At 41.8% G+C, this 26,698-nt stretch overlaps 2 protein-coding genes across 4 annotated transcripts in view; one reads left to right on the top strand and one right to left on the bottom strand.

Moving 5' to 3' along the window:
• Positions 1–1,828: 1,828 nt before the first annotated feature.
• LOC149353571 (dnaJ homolog subfamily C member 12-like) lies at positions 1,829–15,848 on the bottom strand. 2 transcript variants are annotated; one of them, XM_089582666.1, is made up of 5 exons: positions 14,729–15,848; positions 12,003–12,081; positions 9,742–9,872; positions 5,122–5,197; positions 1,829–2,023 (listed from the first exon to the last, which is right to left on the bottom strand). In XM_089582666.1, exons 1-5 carry the CDS (start codon positions 14,816–14,818, stop codon positions 1,932–1,934), a joined length of 468 nt encoding a protein of 155 aa, XP_089438792.1. In that variant the 5' UTR covers positions 14,819–15,848; the 3' UTR covers positions 1,829–1,931. The 2 variants fall into 2 exon arrangements, with proteins under 2 accessions (XP_089438792.1, XP_089438793.1); XM_089582667.1 differs by lacking the exon at positions 14,729–15,848 and adding an exon at positions 12,176–12,199.
• The window catches only part of LOC149353570 (aldo-keto reductase 1B-like), a 28,059-nt gene continuing 16,427 nt past the window's right edge, over positions 15,067–26,698 (top strand). For both annotated transcript variants that reach the window (XR_016291012.1, XM_089582665.1), the window contains exons 1-6: positions 15,067–15,422; positions 15,624–15,739; positions 20,867–21,034; positions 24,035–24,151; positions 25,056–25,133; positions 25,215–25,331. Coding sequence is in view for 1 of the 2 variants with exons in the window: in XM_089582665.1 (XP_089438791.1) it covers positions 15,665–15,739; positions 20,867–21,034; positions 24,035–24,151; positions 25,056–25,133; positions 25,215–25,331 (555 nt within the window). In the remaining variant the exon portion in view is untranslated. The remainder of the gene's footprint in view (positions 15,423–15,623; positions 15,740–20,866; positions 21,035–24,034; positions 24,152–25,055; positions 25,134–25,214; positions 25,332–26,698) is intronic.

Genomic DNA, 26,698 nt, shown 5'->3' with positions numbered 1-26,698 from the left:
TCTATTGCAATAATCATGAAAAAAAGCCCACCGAATTTTCAAAAAATAAAAAGCAAAGAGTCCAACCCCTACGTGTAACCATATAAGGTATGTACACCCCCCGTCAAAAGTACACAGCCCAAGCAGTTTGCTTGTGAGGCCAGCAGCATGCCTCGTTATGCATCCTCAGCGACCATAATGTATGGAAAGAGGAATGGCGCTGCGTCCTCAATGCTCCCTGATACGCCAGGGAGCCATGCCAAACAGCTTCGAAGCAAACCCCTTGGGCTGTATACTTTTGACGGGGGTGTACATTTCAGATGAAAGCTCCTTAGAGTACTGCCAGTGGCAATTTAACATCCTGCTGAGCTATTAGCCTGCCAAATGTGCGTTTTTTAAGCACTATTTGCTGTAACTCATGCAATTACGTGTTTTCACCAACTGAAACACTTGCACAAAGATAATTTTAGTGTAATTTTATTGCATTTTATCGCTAACTGAAGTGAGATAGTCACGTGAAAACTGCTACAAAACGTTGTTCAGTTGGTATTTATAAATCACTAATTGGCGCCATTTTTAGCATTTAAGAACATATAAGCACAAAGCACGCATGATTTGACAGAACTGAGTTGTAAAAAGCTTGCTAATCACTTCAGTTTCTGCATCGAGATGTATATTATTAATATCTTTGGCTCCTTGCAGAATTGAACGTCGGCTTTTGTGCTGGGCACACAGAACACCTCTCCATCTTAATTTTTTCAGTGAGAAACAGTTTGAACATTCAGCCTTTCACTTCCGATTCACACAAACGAGAAAACTGCCTTGTCTAGTACAACAGACGTTTTATCTCCATTCCTTGCATAAAATGCATGGCAGTGTTCCTTCTCCAGTGCTGCCACACACTGTGCCATCTTCCAGTGAATGGCAGGCAGCCTGTCTGTGTATAGAATATTGGGAAAAAAATGACAGCCACGCAGAAGCTTCATATGGCCCAGCTGCTGAAAAAGTTATTGCTGCTGCTTGCAAATGGTGGTAGCGATTTATTAATAGACCAGCAAATACACTAACTACCTTTACACTGCTATGTCCACCCGAATTCTTACTGGCTCCAAAAGCCTGAATATAGTATTCTTGTGCAAAGTTCCTTTGTTCTGAACTTTGCAGATTTTAAACTCTCATAATGGTTATCACTCACAGTGCAGTGTTATATAACAATTTTAGCAATAGCAGCACAGGGCACCCTTTCGTGAAAACCATGATGCTATCTGTAGCTCCCTCTGTAGGCAACGAGTCTTGTGGGGCTGTATTACTAAGCGCTACTCATTGCACACATGGCACAGTGCAACTAAGTGTAGTTTCCTTTACTAACACCTCTTGCTGCAAATTGCATATAGGAATTGTGCATACATGAGCTGCAAGAATATAATAGCACTTGTATGTAAATATACGTAAGAAAAAGAACATTTTACAGTAACAGCCGGATAGGGCACAGTAAGAGAAAATTTCACTGTTGGCAGGTATTCCTCTGACACACCTGTTCCCAAGTCTTTTTGTTCCTCTGTGAGAAGGCCTTGCCAGTTAATTTCAGTGATGGAAACGCCTAGCATGGCATAGCTGGCGTCTTTAGCATGCAGCTGCCTCGGAAGCACTCACTTGCAGGGGCTTACAGGGCTTGTAATGCATTGGTTGTTCAGCATGGGTTGTTCAAGTTAATAACAATGCTAATTTACCCAAGGTTGCAGCCCCTACCACACTGTGTTTCCTGGTGTCTGTACAAGCAACTTGGCTCGTCAAAACTGGAACATGCTAGCCATCGCTGTCCAGATAGTTTTCAGGCTACAGCAGTGTGTCATAGATTTTTTTTTTTTTATTGTGGCAAACATAATACACATACATATACAAGTACTGTGACCTTTACTGCAGGGAAGCACAATTTGGCCTGCAGCATAAAATCAGATCTCGTAATTTCTGAATTTCCTTAGCAGCTCATCGGCAGTTTCCTTGCTCCTCCAACTTGACAGGACACCACCTGAGCTGTCCACAGCTGCAATGCACAACAAGAAAGTACCCAACATATGAAAAAAGAAAGTATGGCTTATTATAACAAGTGTAGTAGACTTTCAATAATACAAACTCAAAGGGGGCCGGAAATTTATTGTAACTATGCAGAGTTTGAATTAGAATGAGCCTTTTTAATACACATGGTGTTGATGGGAGCAAAACATCAGTTTGAATTAACAAGAGTTCATCACACAACCAAGCAAAAAAATCTGCTCTTGCACACACTGTACTCGTACACCTTTTAACAGTTTTTCAAACTGTGAATCACTCAGACCACAAGCTTGCTAAAGCCAAGTACAAGTTTTTACATGACGCTCTCTAACTACACAATGCCAGAACACAAAAAATTCGTAGAGCTAAGCTTACAGTGGCCCAGTGCATTAATCGACGAAAGTTGTTATAGTTTTGGTTAAGCCATTTAGCCCAGTATTTGGCCGTAAAATCTACACTGTCAGCCATATGAGAAAGCCTAGCTGTGCTAATTCGAATCAGCTAATTCTGACCTGGCCACCAGCCACCTTCCACCCTCTCTCTCCCCCTGCCTTTTCGCAAGTTCCCAATATCTCCTCTTTCCTAAACGTGGCGAGAGGGGGAATTTCCCTCTCTTCATTTTGCCATCTGCCAACTGTGGCAGGTGGAAGCCATTGAATTGAATTTACCTGAATGAAATTAACTTGAATTCAATTCAAATAAGTTAAATTAATCCACTAAGTAATTCGAGTCTTATGGCTGACGCTGCAGATTTCAGGGCAGAATGCAGGGCTATATGGCTAAACCAAAGTTACAACAGCTTTCATTGTAAAATAGACATTCCACATGCCAACAACATATATTGTGGCCAAAAGCACGTGCAAGCAGTATACTATGTGGGGTTTAACATCCCAAAGCGACACATATGGGATATGAGGGAGACGATAATAGTACGCTCCGGATTAACTTAGACCACCATGGGTTCTTTTGACATGCACTGACGTTGCACAGCACACGAAAATTTCTGAATTTCCCTTCCGTCGAAATGCGGCCGCTGCAGCCGTGATTTGATCCCATGACCTTGAGTTCAGTAGCCCAACACCATAGCCACTGAGCAGCCCCACAGGTCTCGCACACAAGAATTGTTTGGCTTCTGTCCATTCACTCAGCAGACAGGTGTGATGTCCAATCTGCTTCTAGACTGGTAGCCGCGCAATGTTGGGACACTCCGTGTACACTAAAAACGCAGCCGGGAGCTCAACCTCGGCTGCTCAACAGTGAGCTGTACACGGCACACCATGATGAGACAGGGCATGCATGGCTTGTGTACAGTGTGCGTAAGTAATGTACAATGTTTTACAGTGACCGTTTATGCACGGTGCGGAACAGTGACAGGACACCAGTGCATAAACGGTTTATGTCCTTCTTTACCTGTGTGAATGTGTGCGTGTTACTGTGACTTTGTATATAGTTGTAAATAGCTTCTCTCCCCTATTCTTTCTTGCTGTCCCTCCTATCTGTTTCGCCTCCCTATCTTCTCCCCTGTCCCTTTTATTTCTGCCGGCTGCAGATCAGGTGCTTCAAGGGGTAGAGAGCAAATTCCTCAAAGTGTATTTTTGCTTTTTGCTTTACAAAGATGCACAAAACATTACTCAACATAGATCACAAGGTGAAATTTGCTTAAATCCAGTAAATAACATCAAATTTTTCCTGCCATGTATTTTTGGTTTCAGCTGCCAAAACTACAGGCTGATGGCTGATGTTATGTGAGGCACACAAAAGTTGCAATAAAATAGCCATTCCTCCACTCGCTGCTATTCTGGCTCCTCAAGCAGGCTACAGTAAGAGATGGGGTGAATTAAGACGATAAAGCAGTGATGATATTACAGTTTTTGTATGCCTCACAAGATCTTAACCCACTTCTGACATCGTAACCACTGTTTGATGGCTGAAACCGAAACAAAATATATGGGAGAACTTCAATTAATTTATTTACTTGGTGTAGGAAAATTCCAAGTGGTGATCCATGTCACACCAATCATTTTCAATAAAAAAACAAGCAACGACAAAGGGGTGTCTCCACTCCCTGAACGTAATAGGCAGCAGGTTCCATGGCCAGCACCGATCCTTTCCTTCCGTTTTCTCTGCATTTTTTTAAACACAAACAACTACCACCAAGAATCACTTGGACATGCAGACATGCCTTTTTAAACCACCTTTCATGCCAAGGTGCTGCCTATGAAAACTGACATCAATACTAAAATGGTGCTATCAAATGTCGTTTAGACTTCCTCTTTATCTGCCTGTGTTTTGATTGCTTCAAATGGAGCTATCTTTATTTCACAAGAACTATAATGACACCTGCACATTTTAATTCAGCTCAGATGACCATCATGTGAAGTAGCCAATAGCTCCAAGATATTAATTGAAGTTCAGTAACTTATTCACTGCATTGTGAGTCACCAATGGATAAAGAAGCTTGAGTCCCATGCCTTTGAGTCCCATGCCAGCAGTCGCATACATTTTTTTTTTCTTTTATAGCTGCTTTCTGGGCATCTTTCATGGTTTGAGTGTTTTGATACCTGCAAGCAAACACACTTGGGCTCCATTGCACTATTCCATTGCCATGGTGGAAATGATAAGCTCAAAGAGAACCTCTATCATGCTTCTCACAGTTTAGCACTCATTCCTATTCTTTGGCCTTCCTATAGATAAGGGGCAGCCAAAAAGACAGAACCATCTGCACGGCATCCTTGTTAACCCTTTAATCACCAAATTTTTCCTGAAAAATGTACTAAAATTTCCTTATTGTTTTGGTGATTTTTGGCAAGAATGGCTGTTGTCAGGCTTAAAACACGCACAAAAGGCTCAAAACGAGTTTCATGGGCAACTACCACCCTCTAGTGTTCAAAACTGCAACCAACGAAATTGCTGACCATAACTCCTCGCCTTTGGTGCTGGCAGCAACGCAACATCGGGCCGAACAAGTGTGACTCGTCATTGCCGATATTGGTACAATCTCCCCATGATGAGCGCAGCTCGTGGTTGGTGGTTAAAGGGTTAAGTGGCACCTTTGTCATACGGCAAAAAATAGCAAAAAAAGCTACATACGTGTTTCCATAGATGCCTGGTGCCCATGTTCCATTAGCATGGGCTCCTTAGTCTTCTTGGTGACCCAGTGCAGGGACTGATGAAAAAAAGATTGAAACAGTAAATAAAGTTAGTTTAACACAAACCACTGTTCCATTTAACTGAGCAGAAAAGGTTTCATTTCAGTGACTAATTTTTTACACCAACCATGTTCACTCACACAATGGGCATGCTCAAATAATGAACACGCCTGCTATTTTCATTGTCAAAAAACAAATTAAGAAATTAAACTGTGGGGCTTAGCATCCCCAAGTGACACATGAGCTATGAGGGATGCCTTAGTCGAGAACTGCGGACTAATTTATACCAACTGGGGTTCTTTAATGTGCACTGACATCGCATAGCACACGGCCACCTTTTGCGTTTCGCCTCCAACAAAAACAGCAGCCACAGCCGGGATCCCTGTGTAATGAATGCGCCCCACAATTTTCATAACTTTCAGAAAAAAAAGAGTGCGTCCTTTATGCGAGTAAATGCGGTAATGTTATGAGCCGATTTCTGCTAACTTTTTGGACCTATTTTTTTTACTAAGTAGGCTGATCATTAACCGTTTAATGCACAAATTATGAACGAATGAGTTGAGTTGATTCAGTAGGGTAGAAAGCTGGGCCAGTTGGTAGATAGTTCTAACGAAAAAAACCAGGGGAAGGACGCAGACACAGAAAAAAAGCGTCCAGCGTCGTCCTGTGTCCCTCTCTTGTGTCTGCGTCCTTCCGCTAGTTTTTTTCGTGAGTTGCGTTGAAAGTACTTTATTAGGCAAGGAAGGCGCAAAGAAAATATTCTTTACCTCCCCATAACGATAGTTAAAGTACATCCATTCAAAGGCTGGCATCAAAACCTTGATAGTGCTCCTAAAACTTGAAAAATCGGTATGTCAGCAATTAGAAACAATTAGCATTCAGCCCATTTTGCGCAGCTATTTTGAGTTGTTTGAAAGCTCAACTCAAAGGCCTTGAACCACTTTGAAGGGCCAGGGACAGTACACAAATTTTTGCCTAACGAATGTCTTCCTATTTTTCATGCAACACTTCTCAGGTAATGAACACGACAGGTAGTCAAACACTGGCTGGAAGCTGCACATTTCTGCCCCCCTTTTTTTTAGACGGCTTTCTCACACGGATGCCAAACATTCTGATCGGAAAGCACCGGCTACTAAGAACATGATGACATCAAACACTGTATGCAGGCTCCATGTGGTAATGAGTAAACAGTGTGCAAATAGTATGTCGTGAATTTGCGACGCTCGATGTTAAAGGGCAAATTTAACTTTCCTTCTATAAACAGGATTTTTCAATTTTCCTGAAGCCTTACTGAGAAGTGTAACAGCCATAGAACCCTGACCATTAAAATATTTTTCTGCACCCAAACACAAAGTGATGTTTATACTTGATGCAAATGAGTTCTGCAGGTTCCAACACAGGGGGAGCTGATGACTGCAGTAAAATGATCTACCTTGATTTTTATCGCTTGGGGCACTTCCGCAAAATCTTGTGGCAGGTCCAGCCTGCATTTTTCCTCATTGAAAAGCTGCCATTCCAGGTGGGAATCACCACAAGTGGTACACTGAAGTTGTAGCCATAGCTAATGGCACATGCTGTAGCTACCACTGCAGTGTACCACTTGCAATGGTTCCCATGGTATTTCAGCATTAGCTACAATACCATCCACTTTTAACCACATAAAGAACATCTCAATAATAATTGTCCACATTGTAACATTCATTTAGGAACATGATATCCAAATTAAAACAGTTCGAGGGAATATTAGTTTTATCAAAGCTGGCACACAGTTTGTTACAGACTGACCTAAAGGAGTGATAGCCAGTCAAAAAAAAAAATAGAGCCCAATTGGGAAATTTTCCATTGTAAACAACCGAATTTTTCATTTCGATATTGGCACCCAATTAGACCAATTTGGATCCAATCCAATGGCGTTAAAAACCAACTGGAGTCCAAATGGAACCAGTTGGACTGCTAGGAGGTGCTCTGCCTTGAGCCAACGTTTTTATAAGGAAATTTAAGTCATGAAAATGGCACACTTTTGAACATTCGATGAGCACCATAGTCACACACTACAAACATAAGCTCATATCCACAGAACTCTATATCTTGTTCCTATTTACGTACCCCATTCATGCGACACTACTGCTGGAGCCAGTCGCATTTGTCCATCGAGTGAAGTCAGTTCATTTAATCACACCCACACTGATGACAAAAATAATGCAAAAATTCAGCAGACTAAACTGCTAATATCTTTATTTAAAAGATCTAAAGCCCACTGTTCTGTGTTTGTAGAAACAAATTTACAGATCCCATTCAAGAAATCACTGGCTTCCAAATGGACTTTCCAACTGGACTTTCCAACTGGAAAATTTCTAATTGCAAAGTTTAATTGTATGTTACCTAATGTTGTCGTTTTTTTGTACTATGAAGCCAACTGCAGCTTGGGACCATTCTGTGATCACCAGCTTGCTTGGATTTCTTATTAACCCAGGCATCATAACTGGCACACACATTCAAACTTCAATTTTAGCATGCCTAAAATGATTTGTGTATGAACAATCAACCCTATCCAGTCTGGAGGTTTATTTGGAATAAAAAGCCTAACTGGTAAACCCAGCAGAATTTAGCACCAATAATAAAAATGGAACTTTACAAACTGTTTCAACTGTGCAGTTGAGACCGAGAATGAAACTGGAACGTCAATTGGAAACTGAAAGACTCACTTGATACCAGAAATACAATTGGAAAGCCAACTTGAACATGTAAGTCTGTGCAATTAGAGTTAGGGCTCCACTGGAATGCAGATTCCAATTGGGAAGTCAAATGGAAAATGTGCTGTCCAACTGGAACTGGAACTTCATTTGGGAATGCCGACCGCACTTCTAAAGCCATTTGGAACTTAAAAGAGCTACAATCAGTACTGCAGTAGCCAATTGAGGTGGTGTATTGGGACTGAAAAATCGAATTAAAACCAGTTGGTTTTCTGCTTTTGCAACTGCTACTCATCGAGACTAATTGAAAAACTCAACTGGTCCCAAATGTTTTCTTCAAATGGGTACGTACATGACACAAACTGTAGAGCATGCTAGAACTTTGTGATGGACAAACTTTAGGACACTGTCCTTGCATTATTATTCATCTTTTAGCCAAAACAGGATTTAAGTCCCAAAGCCTCCATTTGAAACGTAAAATGCCTCTGCAAGGCTACACACCAGAAGAACAACACAACAAATGGAATGAGAAAATGAAAAATGCCAAGGAAAGTTTTCTGTCCACCTCGTTTGCTCCTCCATTCTCTTCTGTCTTTAATGCTAAGTGGCAATACAAATATACAAAAGCATGCTTAGAACTATTTTAGTGATTGTCACTACTACCAAAAATGTTCCAACAACACTGTAAACTGAATACAAAAAAAAAAAAATGTGTACAGATACATAGAATTGAGTGCCATGCAGAGTGCTGATGGAGATTGTCTGCTGCTAGTGGAGCAATTATTTTGTAATGAAAATCTGGTCACGACTGCCCAGGATAGCCCTACTATCACTGTTACCTCCAGGAATGCAATAGTAGCAGGAGCAGCAGCACAGAAGAGCACAGGTGCTAAAGCTACATGGCAGCTGCTCCACAACCATGTATATCAGATAGAAAAACATCACTTTTCACCTCCCTTGGAACAAAGAGGTGACAGCAGTAGGTGCAGCCACCCCTCCACCACATAAGTGCATCCATCCACTTGCAACCCCACCTGGGTCACTTGACCACTCATTGCACATTCTCAAAAGTGCCTTCGCCTTACCATATGTTATGTCTCAAGGCCACCTCAACAACACTCTCTTCTGTCAGCAGGAGAATGCGGGAGTTTTCATTTCCTAAATACTGTGCCAACAGTGATGTCGTCAACTCGAGAGAAGGTCCCTTGTACAGCTATAGTAGTAAAAGCGCCACTCTGAGAAATGGAGAGCTTACTTTTGAGCTTCATTTCTGACCATGAAGTGGCACACAGGAATTTTCAACCTGGCTGAAATGTTTGTGGTGATGTACTCTACTCGCTGAATGTGTAAATTTTGTCATGCTCAAGAGGCTGTTCAAGGCCTCTTTAAAAGTGCAACTTTGCAGCCCTGTACATGCCAGCAGTGTCAAATGCTGTGCTTGGGCAATCATACGCCATCATGCTGCACCTTTGTACATTTTATTTCTTGCCGATGCACCTGTGAAAGTGCCCTTGTCTTTTTTCACACCAGAAAACTAGCCAACAACGGTGTTTCATCTTCAGTGATGAACCAGACCGTAAGAATACAACAGATGCTATAAATTACGTTGAATGACATGAAAAAACTAGCAAAGGTGCATTCAGGATGCCTTCATTATTTCGTCTTACTTCATAGCCCACAAAAAAAGAATTCTAGTCTGCCTGTGACTATATGACGGTGACCCACTCATTTTAAAATATGTCTTCTGTGCACTACGCACTCACTTTTTTGTGTTGAGAGAGTTCTGACAAGATTCTCAAAACATAATTTTTAATATTATGCAGCCTCAAGAGCAAACCACTCATCTGTTTATGGCATAAAAAACTTACTGTGACATTAAGGTTGACATACTGCTGAAATGGCATACTGAGCCCAGATTTCCTCCATTTGTCATATTTCCTTCGCTTTTGAGGATCCAGCAGGACGTCTCGTGCTTCCTGAATCCTTTGGAATTCTTGAGCTGGTTATGACAAGACAGAATAAGCTTTCAGTACTCTAAACACACAGGCAAACACATGAGCACAGTAAGCTTGAACCTGTCTATCTCTCTATGCCAAGTATGCAAAACAACATTGCCATATTCTGCCCTTAGTTCAGACTGCCCATACTACAGCTGGTAATATAGTGTAGTAGGAAAATAAAACCAGCCAAAAAAAATAAACGCATACAGGAAACTAGGAAGACAGGATGGAGACAGGACAGCCTCTGTCCTGTCTGCTTCCTGTATGTCTTTTCTTTTTTGGCTCGTTTTATTTTCCTTAATGCAATGCACCAACTAGCCCAACAACGTGTTTTACTTAATAGTGTAGTAGGTTGAACAATTAAGCTAGTTAGTAATATTTCATTTTGGGTGAAGCAGTGTCTATTTACGCTGTTCCACTCAAAACAAGCTATTAATATGTCACATGGCAAAATAGCTGCAGTGGTTTCTAGGCAACTGCACCATCTAGCCACAATACCTACTACCTTTTAGGAATAGGCAGCTGCCTTTTTTTCAAATTATTTATTTTTGCTTTCTCCTAGCAAAGAAAAACGACCGCACTTCTTTCACATGCAGTCTTGTAGCCATTTGCACTGCAACTGCTGCAGCCATTATGAAAACTCAAAAACTATCAGCAGCCAAACCATGTGCTACCTATGTGCTCCTAAAGTGTGCATCTCTCCAATCCAGCACACATGAGAACAAAAGCAAACAGAGAGCAGTTATTACAATTACGCTCATCAGAAAGGAAAGCTAAGGGAGAAACTATGAGGTACGGCATAATGGAGGGCTTTGGATTAATTTCGATCCCCCAGTTTTTAAAATGTGCACCATAACCTCAGCACACAAACATACCTGCCTGCTTTAAAATGCAACCACTACAACCACAAACTGAACCTGCAACTTCATGCTCAGTAGTAGTGTGGCATAGTCACTGAGCCACCAATGCAACTCTTGTTAAAAGTTACACACTGAATGTTTGGTTTAATATGTTAACTTGGATAAGGCACAGCTGTAAAGCTTACATATATTTGAAAATCAATTCTTTTTTTCCCCCACTTCTTTGAAACTGGAACAGTTTAAAACGGTTTGCAGGTTCATTTCTTGTTATGAATACCATGCATGTGTTTACAGATTTTTATTTTAAAAACTGTGGAAGATACATCAGTGCAGTTTGTGCAGGTGGACTGTACAGCAACGTGGACATTATATACCTGATTTGGATCAATAATTAGATTATTAATTAACTAATTTAACTAATCGATTTTTTTATCTTAATTTCAGGGGTCAAGGCCATACTGCAAACCTGAAAGCCATCAACATCTATGGTAAGCCCTGCTTTTAAATTTTCTTAATTGGCAATGTGGTTCGAGAGATCAAACATGAAAAATACGCATTTGAACGCTCATTGAGTTGGATTTCCTGCTTTGTGTATTTATAAAATTGTGTTGCACACATTCCTTATGTGTCAAATACAGACTCCATTTGTGTATTTGATGATTCAGAAGAAGTTACGTTGATTTCAGCGATGATACCACGTACAGCAACACCACTTTTTAAAAATGCAATGCAGGAAAGCTAGCTCAACGAGCTTTCAGAAGTGTATTTTTTACATTCGATATTTCGACCCACATTGCCAATTAAGAAAACTTTAAAACTGAGCTCACATTCGATGTTGACGATCTTCAATTTCACAATATAATTTTGCCCCCTAAAATCTAAAATAAAAATTTGAGGACATAGTTTTAGCTGATTAATTATCTATTAATGGAACTATATCATGTACCTAATCTCTGCTTCGTGCACAATCCACCTGCACGCATCACACTGACACATCTCTCAATGTTTTTAAAATAAAAACCGGTAAACGTTGAAAAAATCACCTGGTACTGTATGTACACAAAAACACAGGTATTTACGTATTTTGCTTTCATTAAAATGTAATTGTTACAGTCACAAATCCAACCTCGAATCTTATGTTAGGCTGCATAAAACCTCCAACACTGAACCACCACAGCTTACATGCAATGATACAGAATTAAATTTTAAAAAGTTGGCACCCCATCTAGCAAACTAATAGTGCGGGCACCCTAGATGCCTCCAGGTTACCTGCTTCTGGGTTGCCTGGGTTCTTATCAGGGTGGAACTTGAGGGCTTTCACCTTATATTCACAAAGAAGTTGTTCATCCTGCAAATTGGAGCAATATTAATCAGGACCAAACCGTTCTCTACTTACAAGTTCTTTAATTTGAGAAACAGCAGTACAAAAGTGCATAAAATACCAGGCACATGATCAATATTGTCCACCTGCAATGGAGGAAAATTTCTACTCTAGCTTAGTAATTTCACATAGTTTATAGTAAATTTGCAGTGAATTTATGTGCAATATAAAAATATTAAATTTGTTTCACTTTGAGCTCCACACGTCGAAATGAACCATGCATCTAAAATGTCTCATAAAAAAAGTGGCTTTTCGTGTACTTTTGTATAACTTAGCTGAATGTTATTGCTGAGCACCCCTCTGCTCAAAAGCCCAACTCAAGCAGCTTGGTTGTAGTTTGCTACAGAAATTGGTTAAATAACAGTACAGTGTCATAATTAATACAGTCATCAGTGATATTATGTTACTCATGGATGCTGGTCCACAAAGCAGATATAAAAAGACAGTGCGAATGATATCCATATAAAGGAAACGGAAGCATAGCTGTTTGATTTTTGTTGATCTTGGCACGTGTTTTCACGAATATGCAATATTAAAATGAGAAGAGCACACACATCACAAGTACAGATCCCTCCAATATGAAAGGGAGGAAAGTTTGCTTCACTACTCAAGCTAAGTTAGAGGTCTAAGCTAAGTTAGAGCTAACTAGCTAAGTTAGAGGTCAAATCATGAAAAAGAGAAAAAGAAATTGAATCAATATCCTTGACTGGCAGTCGAACCAGCGGCTGCACGAACAGATCGCAGCCAACACGCCTTGTGTTAAACTGCATCACACTCTCGCACAGTGCATTGGAGAGCGTCATCTTCATCAACTTCCATCTGCTCTGTCCCACAGCACTGCCTGCTCACCGTCATCTTCTACGTAGCACAAATCCATGCTTTCACTCCGATTCAAATGTAGTAAACATTTTCTGTAGTTTTTCATTTAATGATTACTCCATTAGTATTACGTGTGACAAGCACACTTTTTCCTGTTTTCTAACTAGTTTTCCTCTTGGCATAAAGTATTCAAAAGTCATTTTCAACTAACGAAATAACCAAGAAATTCATCTTTTTGTGCGCACTTCGTTCCCTCCTGGGCAAAAAAAAAAAAAACACGTTTTTCAATTGGGTTTTCCAAATGGAGAATTCCCATTTGTGTATTTGGAACCAACTGGGGACTCCAATTGGAACATCTGCCCCGTTAAAGAAAATACACTGGCTTCCAATTGGGTTTTCCAAATGTAAAAATTTCCTATCATGTACTTGGAAGCAATTGGAATAGATGGGGCATTGCAATTTGACGCTCCAACTGGAACATCAGGTTAACCGTTGGCTCTCAACTCAAATGGCAGCTGCAAGTGGTCCACAGGCAAGATGCATGATACTTCAACCGTACGAACACTACAAGCCCGAAGAGGTGACATACATGAAAGAGTTCAATATATAATATGCACTGAAAGACTTTTTTCTTTGGATTTATATACCCTATTCATTGGACCCTCATGGAGTCAGTGGCACTTGTCTGTTGGGCAAAGTTACTTTCAACAGCTGGTACTTGACATGTGTTTTAATGATCACTATTGGCTAGATGTGTTGTTTCATGTCCTCTGTACTTGTTATTTATTGCGTTATTCAAGAGTTATTTTCATTCCATTAAATACATTAGTTCCTGTTTTGTATTAATATTTATCCTTCTGTAAACATTGCCCCATAGTTGCTGTCAACGTGTCCCTGTATTCTGTATCTTTACATGGTGCACCCATCAGGCAGTCTTATCTGCCTTTAGCTCTTGGCTCCAGGATTTTTTATAATCCAATGTATTTAATCACGACTGCAGTGATGGCGAAAAAGGTAGAAGAATCCAGCAGATTACGCATAATTCCAACACCTTTTTTTACAAGAACAATTATTTTTAGTTCATTGTTCTATGTTTGTAGAAATACGCAGATCCCACTCAAGGAAATCACTGGCTTCCAACTGGACTTTCTAATCGGAAGCTCCAATGGGAATGTACGGTCCAAGTGGCTCCCAATTTGACATTGTAGAACCAAGTGGACTGCCCAACTGGCAGTAACGAAGCCAACTGCATGAGTTACCCAACTGGATTCGACTCCAATTGACCTTTTTTTTTTTTTTTTGCCTGCACCTTGTACTCTTCGACGCACCTTTAACTGTACGTGGGACAGTCAAAACCCACTCAAGTACAACATTTTAGCCAATTCAGTCTGCTCTTCCTTTACAGGTCCTTTATGTAATGATTTTTTATTACATTCGCATTCATTTTACGCACGGCATCTCCATCGACGTAAAATTGTACGCATTCCAGCAACTGAAGAGCTTGAAGGAGGTCAGATTTTGCGCACATCATGCATGCGAAATGTGCCGCCTCATATAATACTATGGAGGACAAAATGTGCAAGGAGACGCGGCGAGGAGGAGCCGTGCAAGCTTCCGAGATCAGACACTTGTTGCGTGACCTCGCTCGCTTATCGATTGCAAGCACTTTACGCGCAGGACCAGCCAGTGGCGCGGGCGCTATCTGCGCGTCCGAAGTCGATAAAGCCGCTTCTACAAACCTTCACACGACGCGAAGCAGCGCAATCATTTCGATAAATGCAATGAGAGAACGTACCGTAGACAGTTCATCGCATCCAAGCACCTCGTAGTAGTCAGCCTGCGCCTTGCAAGGGCCCTTCAGAACATTTTCTAAGAAGGCTTCCATTGCATGACACGAATTTAATCAACTCCTTTTTTCCTTGACCCGCAGCAGGTAAGATAACAGTGGGTAATTAATCTATGGCATACTTTAAACTATATACGGAATGTTTTTCTAAAGTGCCAGCGGCGCCAGTGCCAGCTGCGCCACTTGCGCTAGTTGGTGGCAGGGCCCTAGTTATAGAGCCCTAGTCTAGGGATATGAGCTGAAAACGGTCGATTTTTTTCCCTAGCTTATCTGTCCCGTCGAGAGAGCGCGGAGCGTGCGAGAGAGAGGCTACAAGCAACACCACGAGAACCGCAATCAACGAAGTGACAAATTTCCAAATAATGTAGGAAAAAAAAAAAACTCCCCAAGCGCTGTTGAACCTCCTCCAAGAGCCAACTAATCCAGCCGGCCACCCTCTCCCCCGATGCTGCCGACTCGCAGCCTCGCTGGCCTCGCAGCTGTCAGTGCGCGCACCCAAACGCCCGTCGCAGCACTCACAGCGGAAAACGCGCTCCCGAGTCCCGCCACAGCCTGTTGATCTGCCGCCGGTTTGAGGACTGGCTTGTCGTTGCTTGCTGCTTTGCGCTCAAGGGACATTGGAAGAAAACTTAGCGGCCCTGAGGTACCAGTGTATTTTTCAGCCGTTGCTTCGAAGGATAACTTCTCGCTAATGATCAAAACTTTCTGCTCGCAATAATTGCTTCAAAGAACTTCGTTGTTCGCGTTACATGTATTTGTAACCGGTCTTTTACTGTGCATGCTATGTTTTGCCAGATATAATGAATGTGCCTCATTTATTAACTGCCTTTGGACATGTTGACAGGTCCTTCGGTGTCGGCATTTTTTTTACACACGCACGGAAACATGACGAGCAAGGTTCCCCTCGTGACGCTTTCATCGGGTTACAAGATTCCTACCATTGGCCTTGGAACTTGGAAGGTAAACACGCGGACATGGCGTCAGTTTTCCTCATGATTTAGTGCAGAGTTTTCTTCAATAACTAGCCTCTGAAGGTTGTAAAACTGTGTGGGCAAAAGTACTAAGTGTCTACGAAAGTACGAAGATACGCTCGATGTTCCTAGTTGGTTGTGATAAAAAAAAAAGTACGGCGGACGTCGCTGTAGACCCTTGGCTAAAGTCACGTCCAACGGCTTGCTCTGCTAGCTCTGCGTTCGCGATTTTCGAGGAGCTGCAGAGTCCGTACCGTGCGCACACAGATGACACAGACGCCCAGCTGCATGCAGCGAGCGCCGCTGTCACTCGCATCAAGTTGCATGTAATGAGACGGCGGCAAGCGACGCGACCCGACACACATGCGCTTTTGCTCGGTGCATTCGCAGTTAGTCGCGATTTGCTCGTAATTTATACAGCCGGCTATCACTATATAGCATTTGCGCCGTCTGCGATTCTGCACCGACCTCTGAGGCGAGGTTAGCTGGACGATCGAGCACACGCATCTCACGTATGCAGAACAATCCCTAAAAAGTAAATGGCCTCTTCTTTATCGGCAAGAGAGCAGATATGATGTCCATGACATTAATTTTTAGATTCTATCTCACAGCCATGGGAAAACGCATGTCGAATCGATTTGCGGCCTACACTAGTACAGCGGCGTGAACAGGCCTGCGAACTTTCCGAGGCGAAGACGTGTTCCACCGCAATGCACGGGGGAACGACCGGAAAGCCAGAAGCGTCAGCGATCCGTTTCTGCGCTGCAGCGATGTTTGGGTAGTTTGGGAAAGGCTAGGCAAGAGCCCGCCCCGCAGCTTTGTCTTCTCTCGAAAGTTCGCGTACGTGGAGTTTAAACCCCCGCAGGTTCGAAGTTAGCGCGAGCCGAATGGACTCCGCCCAGCTGTCGTCACACGCGGGCAGGGATATGATGCGCGCGCACTCAGCTTCAACTGGAGAACATAGCTCGCAATAAGGAAAGCTTAACAGACACCTTCAGCATACCGTGTTCCGTGCTACCTTTACCGGAGTACAGGGAGCCCGCGAGTCGTCAGTGCGCATGTGCAGATCGCCTTGAAGGCACCAGATGGCGCCAGGCATTTGGTAGATCTAAGGTCGATTCGCGTGCCTGCTGCATTAAGACAAATCAGCGCGAGCGCACTGTCGTTGCGCGGGCTTACCGTATTCCGGTAACGGTAACACAGTATGCGGTATGCTGAAGCGGTCCTCATCACACGTTAAAAAAATAACGTGTGCCTCGTATGTTTGCATGGAAACAGCCAGGAGTAATTCTGCAGTTGTCTTGCGCTGCGACCAAAGGCGTGCCTGTACTATATCCAGCAGCTTGTCCGCTCATCGTGACTAAAACCATTGACATGCACGAAGAATCTGCGAAAGTTAATTAATGCACACAATTATGTTTTGACGTAGTGAAACACCTGCAGCGCTCTCAAAAATTGCGTACATCGCCGTCTTCACGCCATGTTGCATGCAAGCGGCAGCGGCCAGGCGACATGGCGGCCAGCAGAGATGTACTCTATCGATGCCTTCGCACTCTCACTCACTCTTGCTTACTTCTGCTCGTAATTTAGGCAAGCTATCACCAGCATTTTTGCTGGCGGAAATTCTGCACCAACCTCTGAAATGCAGCAGCATAATTGCCATGGGTCGAGCCCTGTACCCAGAACGACATGCATCTTAAAAGTAATACGTAAAAATATCGTATACTAGCTCTTCTTTTCCGGCAAATAGAATATTCATTTTCAAAATTTATAAGAGTATAGACACCAAATTTTTGCTTGAGTGTTTTCTTCTTCAAATAATGTGTTAGGTGTTATTATTCATGGATCAGCCCGTGGTATTCGCCTGTGACTGCTAAATATTTTATAATCCAATTTCTTCTTGGTGCTCTTTCAGTTTCATCAATCGAATGATGGCTGTGATGGGTAGTTTGTGTTTATATCACGTGAAAAGCACTTGATGGCATCGCAATTTGCTGTGAAAACAACCTTTGTCGACAGTACCTGGATTTCATTTTTTTTTACCTCTTCTACTTAGAAAAGCTCTATATTCAGTAAAAGTAGCTAGTTGTCATCAGATTGTAGTAATCAATTGGTATAGGCGAACTTCAATTTGACCTTAGCGTCCCTTGAAGAAGAGCGCACTCTGCAAAAGTCACCCCATGATCTCACCAACTGTTTTTGTGAAAAGGACATCAATAAAATGTGTTGTTTTGCTTGTAGTAGGTCACCCTGTCTAAGTGCCTTAGTTTCAGAGGCCATGTATCTCTCACCTCCCGGTCGTTACGAAGCATTCGCTTGCTGATTCTGAATTTTCACACTGCTCAAATCTTATGCAGTCAGCTGTATCCCAAACCTCATCACATTGCTGCGCAGCTGGCTTAATTCAAGATGTGGGGCAGCAAGCTACAGCCATGACTTAATTCAGGATTAAGCTGTGCTGTTAATGTCTGGAAACTTCACATCAGTGACAGCCACACTTTATAGCTGTGAATTAGGCGCTGACCTTGACGACTTGGATGATTTTTAATTGGACTTCTATTGGTTCATTGTCGGCAGTGATGCCTGCCAAGCACGTGGCAAGACCATGTCATGTGTGTTAATTGATTTGTGTTTAACTTATGGTTGATTTTTCCATTTGACCAATGTAATTGTGATTTTCACAAAGGACAATGTGCACTACCGTTATAAAACACGAGTCTTTGCTTGCTTAGTATTTCAAACTTTGCTTGCTGACATGTAACCTTCAGAGATTGTTTTGTGAAAAGCCTGGCATAGGTTTCTGCTTTCCGCCCTGCACACGCGATGCCTCATTACCTCTAGTTTACTGGAAGCATGGAAGAATACTAACATCATACTTCTCCATAAGAAAAGGAGTGTAAAAGAATTGAACAATTAGGCCAAATAGCTCACTAACTGTCCATTGCTTGCAAGGTATTTATATAAGAAGTCGGTAATAGAATCAGAGCAACAGCAGAAGAATGCACCAGGTGGTATGATACCACCAACCCCTGTATGTAGCGTTCTTAAATCGCCAAAAAGCATTTCATCATCATCATCAGCCTGACTACTCCCACTGCAGGGCAAGGCCTCTCCCATGTCTCTCCAATTAACCCTGTCCTTTGCCAGTTGCAGCCACCGGATCCCCGCAAACTTCTTAATCTCCAAAAAGCATTTGATCCTGTCAAAACGTCAGCAGTCATGCAAGCATTGCATAACTATAGCTGAGGAAGGGGCATATGTAAAGGTATTAGAAAATATCAATATAGGCTGCATAGCAACCGTAGCCCTCCACAGGAAAAATGGTAAAACACCAATCAGGAAAGAGCATCAGGCAGAGTAACATAGTCACTCCTCTTCTTTTCACCACCTGTTTACAAAAGGCAATCAGAGGGTTGGATTAGGAAAAGCTCTGGGGATAAGAGTTAGTGGAAAGCATGTAAATAACCTCCAATTTGCTGATGATATTGCACTGCTAAGCAACTCAGGGAAGGACTTTAAGTGCATGACTGAGGACCTAAACCGTCAAATCAGATAGGTGGGATTAAGAATTATGAAGAAAACTAAAGTATTGTTTAGCAGTGTGGGAAGGGACCAACAGTATACATTATGCAGGGGAGTATTGGAAGATGTAAGGGAATACATTTATTTAAGGCAAGTAGTGACTCCAAATCCAGATCCAGACCATGAGAGTGAAATAGCTGGAAGAATAAGAATTGCATGCATGCAGGCATTGGGTGGTATTCACCGATCATGAATAGCAGCCTGCCACTATTTCTTAAGAAGAAAGTATATAATGGTTGTGCCTTGACAGTACTCGCCTGTGGGGCAGAAACTTGGAGAATAACAAAAAGGCTTAAACAGTGACATATGGAAAATGTAATGATAAGGGTAATGTTAATGGACAGGAGGACACCAGAACAGATTAGGAAACAAACACAAGTTAATGATATCCTGGCTGAAATCAATATGAGGAAATAGGCATGTTGCAGAGAGCAGATAACCAATGATCCCTTAGGATGGGTAGATAGGGGTTAATCCTCCGCCTTCACAAGGTGTGGCACCCTGTGAGGAGTGGGTAAAAACGGGCTGAAAGCAAATGCACGTGGGAGACGCAGGTGTGGTCCAGTTCCACATGGCATTAACTGCGCCTTGCAAAGTGGAAAGTGTGCTTGACAGCTGCTACAATCTACATTAGGGGTGGACTGTGTATACTCAGTAGGAGTTGACGGTTTGTTTTCAACCAGTGGAGCTGGAGAAGGAGAGGCATGCATGCGCAGATCGGCTCTGCGAAAAAGGCGGATTGGAGGCTAGTGGAAGAGGTCTTTGTCCTGCAGTGGGCGTAAAATGGGCCGATAATGATGGTGATGATGTTTTTCCTGATTCTTTTTTTATGAAATGCCAGCATGATAATAAAAAGGCTTTGTTACCTTAAGCGCAGTGGCGAATGTTGTTTTTGATTGCAGTAACTAGGGTGTACTGGGAGGTTTGTTTTTAATATTTGCAGCTTTTTTATTTTAAAAACCGTGCAATACATCAGCGTAGTCTGTGCAGGTGGATTGCACAGTTATCGAGTTATCCCCTTAAGCAGAGCCTAAGTGTCTTGTCCAATTTTTTTTTTGCAATCTGAACAGGGACTGGCTTGAATGACATGCTGTCATCTGAAGCTAGTGCCAAGCAAATTTTCACATTTGGCCTTTTTTTTAAGAATGCAAAGCAAGAAGTACTTCGTTATGCCAGAAATGTGTCCATCCTTGTAACTCTTGTAGCAGTGAAAGAACAGTGAACATGATGATCATTACTATCTCACATTGTTGATAGGAGTGGTGAGTGCATGGTATTTTCAGTTGCTTGCGTGAAATTTGTGCATATCTTGTCCTATGTGCTGCAGGTGGGCATGGTTGTTAGGGTATGAGCTATCTATGTGTGCTTTTTATTCATTTAAGTTTTTAAGTTATATGCATATGTTTTTAAGCTATATGTAAAGGTTTGTAAACCAGTTTAACTGACTTTAAAGCTCTGAAAACATTTTTTTCGGTTACCATGCTGATGTAGCCTTTTGACTGAACCATTGTGCTGCGTTTTCTTTCCATTCCAGTCTCAAGTTGGCCAGGTATACGAAGCTGTGAAGATTGCCATTGATGCAGGATACAGGCACATTGATTGTGCTTTTGCGTATCAGAATGAAGAAGAGGTTGGCAGAGCCATTGCGGATAAAATTAAGGATGGCACTGTTGAAAGGAAAGACCTCTGGATCACTGGCAAAGTTCGTATTGCTTTGTGACTTATGCTTTGATGCACTGCTAATCTTTGCATTCTGTTGGCTAAGGTTTTCATCATTTAATAATTTGGTGCCAAGCAATGAAAAGTGTTGTTTAAGCAGTAAAGTGCAAGAAACACTGCAGTTGTGAGCGTGAAATGCTCGTTAAAGGAAGTGAAGAATAAACACACATGCAATGTGTGCAATTGTTCCCTAATGTAGGCAAAGGAACGTCTTACCTGTGTTGCATGACATGGAATTTGCAGAAAACGTGAAGGAGGAGGAGTGTGAGGAATTATGCATGCGTTGTCATGACTTCAAGCACCATCAGCTGTTTGCTAAGGTTTCATGTAACTGCAGTGATTTGACAATCATTGGATTTCCTGCTAACCACAGATTGGAACTTGATTGTAGTGTTACAGTAGTAATCGCAGTGAAAAAATACAACGGATGAAAGGAAGAAACACGAACGCAGCAGTGTGTTTGGGCTTCCTTTGTTTGTTTATTTATTTATTTATTTATTTATTTATTTATGGGTACTGCGATCTTGTACACAAGATCATAGCAGGTGGGAAACAGTGTGTTAAATACAAAAATACAGACATATACGAACAAAACAGAATTGCACACAGAAAATCAGCAAGAAAATACTGCGGCAAGGTCATCAACAACAATCATTTCTAGTGCTCTTCAAACAAATGCAATGATGTCTGCTTGACAACATCATCCGTGAGGTTATTCCAATCAGTGATGGTCCTTGGAAAAAAAGAATATTTAAAACAATTAACTCGCGAATTTAATGGCGTTATGGAAATAGAAAGGCGATTTCTAGTTTGGTACCCTGAGGAATAAGTAAGGATATTAGAGGTGTCTACTTTGAAATTATTAATTAATTGAAAGAAAAACTTTAAACTACCTATGCGATTTATGTTAGGAATAGAGGGCAAGGCGTTTTTTTTTTTTTTTTAAGTAGATCACTGACTGATGCTCGCCCGTAAGTGTTATACATAAACCTTACTGCTTTCTTTTGGATTCTTTCAAGTTTATTTATGTTTACCTTTGTGAACGGGTCCCAGATAATTACTGCGTATTCTAAGATTGGTCTAATAATAGTGTTGTAGGCAAGGAGGCGTGTACCAGGGGTTGCTAACTTAAGCAAGCATTTGCTGAAACATAGTCGACATGTTTGGTCCAAGAGAGGTTATCAGAAATCCATAGGCCTAGGTTCTTATATTCTGTAACTTCATGAAGAAAATTATTATCAGCAGTGTAGTGGTATAGAAGAGGGTTCTTTTTAAGTGTTATTCTCATAAATACAGTATTTTCAAAATTAATTGACATTTTCCACTTGTCACACCAAGAAACTATTTTTGCAAAATCATTGATCAGCCTAATTTGATCATCAGTCGAACTTACTTTCTCATACAGCACATAGTCGTCCGCATATAACTTAATATGTACCGACAGGTCATTAACAATATCATTAATAAATATTAAAAACAGTTTATTCTTGTTTGTTTTTGTGGGGATTACCATTGCAGTGAGCAGTGAACTTGCCCAAGCTTCTACATTTACTTGGAATAGTTGCTCTGGGGTAAAACATTGACTGGAAAGTGGCAACAGAGAAGCTGGAGCTGCCTGGACTTTCAGTGAGCTTTGTGTGAGAAATGTATTAAGACAATCAATCCCCTTTGAAAATTTGGTGGCATGATTCAACTTGGGACTCAATAAATGCTTGGCGAGCAGTAGCTGATCATGTCATTGTATGTAAACAAGGTAGCTGCATAGAGCAGCTCTAACTTGGAGACTTGATTGTCTTGTTAGCCTTGTTGTTCTGGAGAGCAGGACTGGCATGGCATTTCCTTAACTTTTGCCATTTTCTGCTATGAATGACCGACATGATAAATTACTTCCTGAGCAAATTTTCATGAAGCAGAACTCATTCGCTTCGCAGATTCCTGAAATATACGGTGTGTTTCACATAAGAGTGCCGGCAATTTTAAAAAATAGGCTTTTTGAGTTAGAAGGGCATTTATTTTTTGCGTAGCATTGTCAATGATGTAGTGCATCAGAATACAACTAAGACGAGCTAACTAGCAGGCTGGTTAACTATAACATTGAATAGTTAACTTTTTAATTATTACCATTAGGCTCCTTATTTACTGAGAGGCCCGTAGCCCACTTTAAGTAATATCTATACCAGTTTTTAGGTTTAAAAAAGATGCAGTTCTCATCATCGCTGCAGCGCAAAGAATTCTGGGGCTGCACACGGGTGAAAAAGAAGCCACAAGACCAGAAAAAGTGCTAGCCACGCCTACGAGTGCACGTCGTACAACAGTGATGGTGTCCTGTGCTCCTTTTGCAGGACCCAACTGGGAGCAGTGAGTGGGCACACAGCACATGACAGATGCGCTGGTGTGTGACGCATGCTTGCAGGCATGGCTAGCGCTCTTTCTGGTCTTGTGGTTTCAGTCTCGCCCATGTGCAGCCCCAGAATTGCTTGCGCTGCAGTGGTGACAAGAATTGCATTTTTTTTTTTGTTAATCTAAAAACTAATATGGATATTACTTACAGTGAGGACAAGCCTCTCAGTAAATATGGAGTCTAACGGTAATAGTTAAAAAGCTAACTATTCAATATTATAGTTGTAGTTAACCAGCCTGCTATTTAACTCATCTTAGTTGTATTCTGATGCACTTCACCACTGACAATGCTATGCCGAAAAAAACTCCCTTCTAACTCAAAAAGCCTATTTTTAAGAAATTGCTAACAGATGGGTGAAACATTTTATAAAGTGGTATGCAGGGAATTCTGATGACATTAGCTTATTTTGCGGTAAAGCGGAAGACTGGGCTAGTTAATTATTTTGCGGGGTTTTAATGTATCAGTGAGCTCGAGGCTAGAAGTGCCCTTTGGCTATTATGTGTAAACAGCTTGATTCAAGCTCTGTATTGCTGTAGTGTCCACTTTGCTGGAAACTAAATAGGTTGTATCATAACATTTCAGTGTTGGAACACCTACCACAGCAGGAGCAAGGTGTTTGAGTGCTGTGAATTGTCTCTGAAAAAGCTTGGCCTAGACTACTTTGACCTTTATCTAATGCATTGGCCAATGGGCTACCAGGTAAGATCGGCATGTGCATGTAATTATTCATTGCAGTTGCACAAATCACTAAGAAAGCACCCAACCCACACAGCCTTTCCCTAACACTTTAATAAAGTTTTATTCAGTTTGCCGCACACATCAGTTGAAGAACCGTTAACAGCTGGCTGGCATAGCCCACTGAATTCAGGAACAGAAAGCTAACTTTATGCCTCGTAATTCACTGTAAGCTTTCAGGGTTTCCTGAAAATAAGAATTTTGTACTTGCTTCTTCAGGCTTGCCAGTATAGAGCTACTTTTTGCTTTTCATGGAATTAACATCGCTGCTGTGGTTTCGTTTTTGTAAATTTCATGGTAATTGTCAAATCTGACAGAGGATTTTTGAAAGCTAGAAGTGGCTCTCTACATTATGGTGGGCCAAAATTTGTGTGTTCAAGAAAGCATCAGTGTCTTTGTGCATTGTCTGTTAACTTAGTGCAACACTTTGTGTGCATTTTTAAGTCAGGACATGGAAATTGTGCTCTGCTCAAAAGGTTATGTGGACCAGTAACTGGCTAGGTATCACAGATTAAATGTAGGGGCTTTACACTGAATCTCACCATTGCACTTCTGTGCTGCTTGTGATATTAGTGGAGTAATGCATGAAATATCACTTACTGCAAGGTACTCAAGGTGTGTATTAACTTTTTTTTTTTTTTCACTAAAACTTGGCGGCACAAGCTGAGGCAGAACCTTCTACAGCTTAATTCATTGTATCTTCTGCTTCATCAATACAGTGACTTTAGTAGCATGAGTAGCAATCACCTTTCTTAGTTATACGCTTATTGCACATGTGGTGTCATAGTCAAGACTGTCTTGAGTGGTAGGGAAAATTTTGACTGGCACTATTCAATTTTTTTTTAATAACTCCTTTCCAATTTGTTAGGAAGGTGGCGAGATGTTTCCCAAAAACGAAGCGGGTGACTTCATCTTTAGCGACGTGGACTATCTTGAAACATGGGCGGTAAGTTAACCTGCTCTTATAACCTGCTGCACATGCAATACATGAATCTTCACCATTACAATTTTATTTTCTGCTTTATAGGCCATGGAAGAATGTGTGGGAAAAAGACTAGTTCGAAGCATTGGCGTCTGCAACTTCAACAAAGAGCAGCTTCTTCGTCTTCTAGGAGCAGCCAAAATCAAGCCTGCAATGTTGCAGGTTTGTGCAGCCTACGTTTTAGAGGTTATGCCGGGCTTCCACTCTTTTGCCAACAGCGCCATTCTGCATCAAACAGTTTGTTGCATCATCCTGGTAAAAAGACCAAAAGTGCACCAGAGTGCGCCAGAATGTATGTCTTAGACAATGATGGTAATGCCAGGCCTTGTAGACAGGTCTAAAGAGAGCATGCACCTGGCGCGACCTATTCCGGTGCAGCCGTTGCTGCAGAAATGTCCCCAGGGAAAGGAATTGAAGTCTGTCGGGCAGCTAATAATACTCATTTAGCAACCCGTTGATTTGTACAAAAAGGAAGCAAAACGGGTAAAGGAAGCGGGCAGTTTTGTCACCGCTGGTTGCCAGAATTTCGGTAAGTAAACGTCTACGTGATACGTTTGTGCGTATCGTTTGTGCTGTGCTTGTTTTTTTGTTCTGGATTGTGTACTGTGCCATATTCTGCACATTACCTCACTGCTGCACAAAAGCATGTTTGAGTTATTTCGAGATAAGCGGTGGCGCTGAGCCTGCACGGCGCACGCCCACATAGGGAGTCTTGGAGGCATAACCAATGTTGGTGAATTATCTGGTTGGCAGTGCGCTGGCTGCTCGAATGAGTTTAAAATTCTGCAACCTCGAAAAATTTCAAATAAACTGGGATTTAGATGAGCTAGTTTTGGAATTTTAAGTTTTATTGTATATGTGACTGCCTCTGTGCACCATCTCGGGATAAAAACAAGCAGCACCCCTACGACGAGTAGTATTCCCTGTGTTACAAGCCAACTGTAACATTGACAGCTACAGGAGAATCCCCCCTGGCACGTTTTTCACGGGACTACGGAAAAAAGAGAAAAATAAATGTATCAGCTGCGCAACATGGTAGACAAACACATTGAAAAGCGAAGCGGCAAAAGGGAACTTGGTGGAAGTTTGTTTCAATATCAACACGTGAAAAAGTCGTACACTGTCTGCCACTTTCTTTTTCCTTTCCTGCAAGCACAACATACTTATCCAGAGTTTGCAAGCATTTCTGTGATTCTCGTGTTCGTCACTCTTGATAGAAACTTGCAATCATCCTGCATGCACAGATCTGCTATGGCTTTAAAGCCGCCGGAGCAGCTGTCAATTGAAGGAAGCATATGGAGAGTGCAGGAAGTGGGCGAAGCTGCAGCGCATATACGTTTTTGCTCTGTCCTCGCTGTGGCCACTTTATTCCTACCCAATTCTCATTTATTAGAATTAGCGCTACTTGCCTGACAGCGCCAATGGAACTTCATCAACATTCGCAACAAATTTCATGCCACCTGCAAGCGTTTGATTCGTCGGCATAGTCGGAGCATGTTGGAAGCCGTCGAACACAGTGGAGTACAGTC

This window comes from Amblyomma mixtum, chromosome 3 (genome assembly GCF_055824585.1).
Source record: "Amblyomma mixtum isolate Tamu chromosome 3, ASM5582458v1, whole genome shotgun sequence".
In the NCBI taxonomy this organism is placed as follows: Eukaryota; Metazoa; Arthropoda; class Arachnida; order Ixodida; family Ixodidae; genus Amblyomma; species Amblyomma mixtum.
This window is presented reverse-complemented; position numbering and strand designations above follow the sequence as displayed.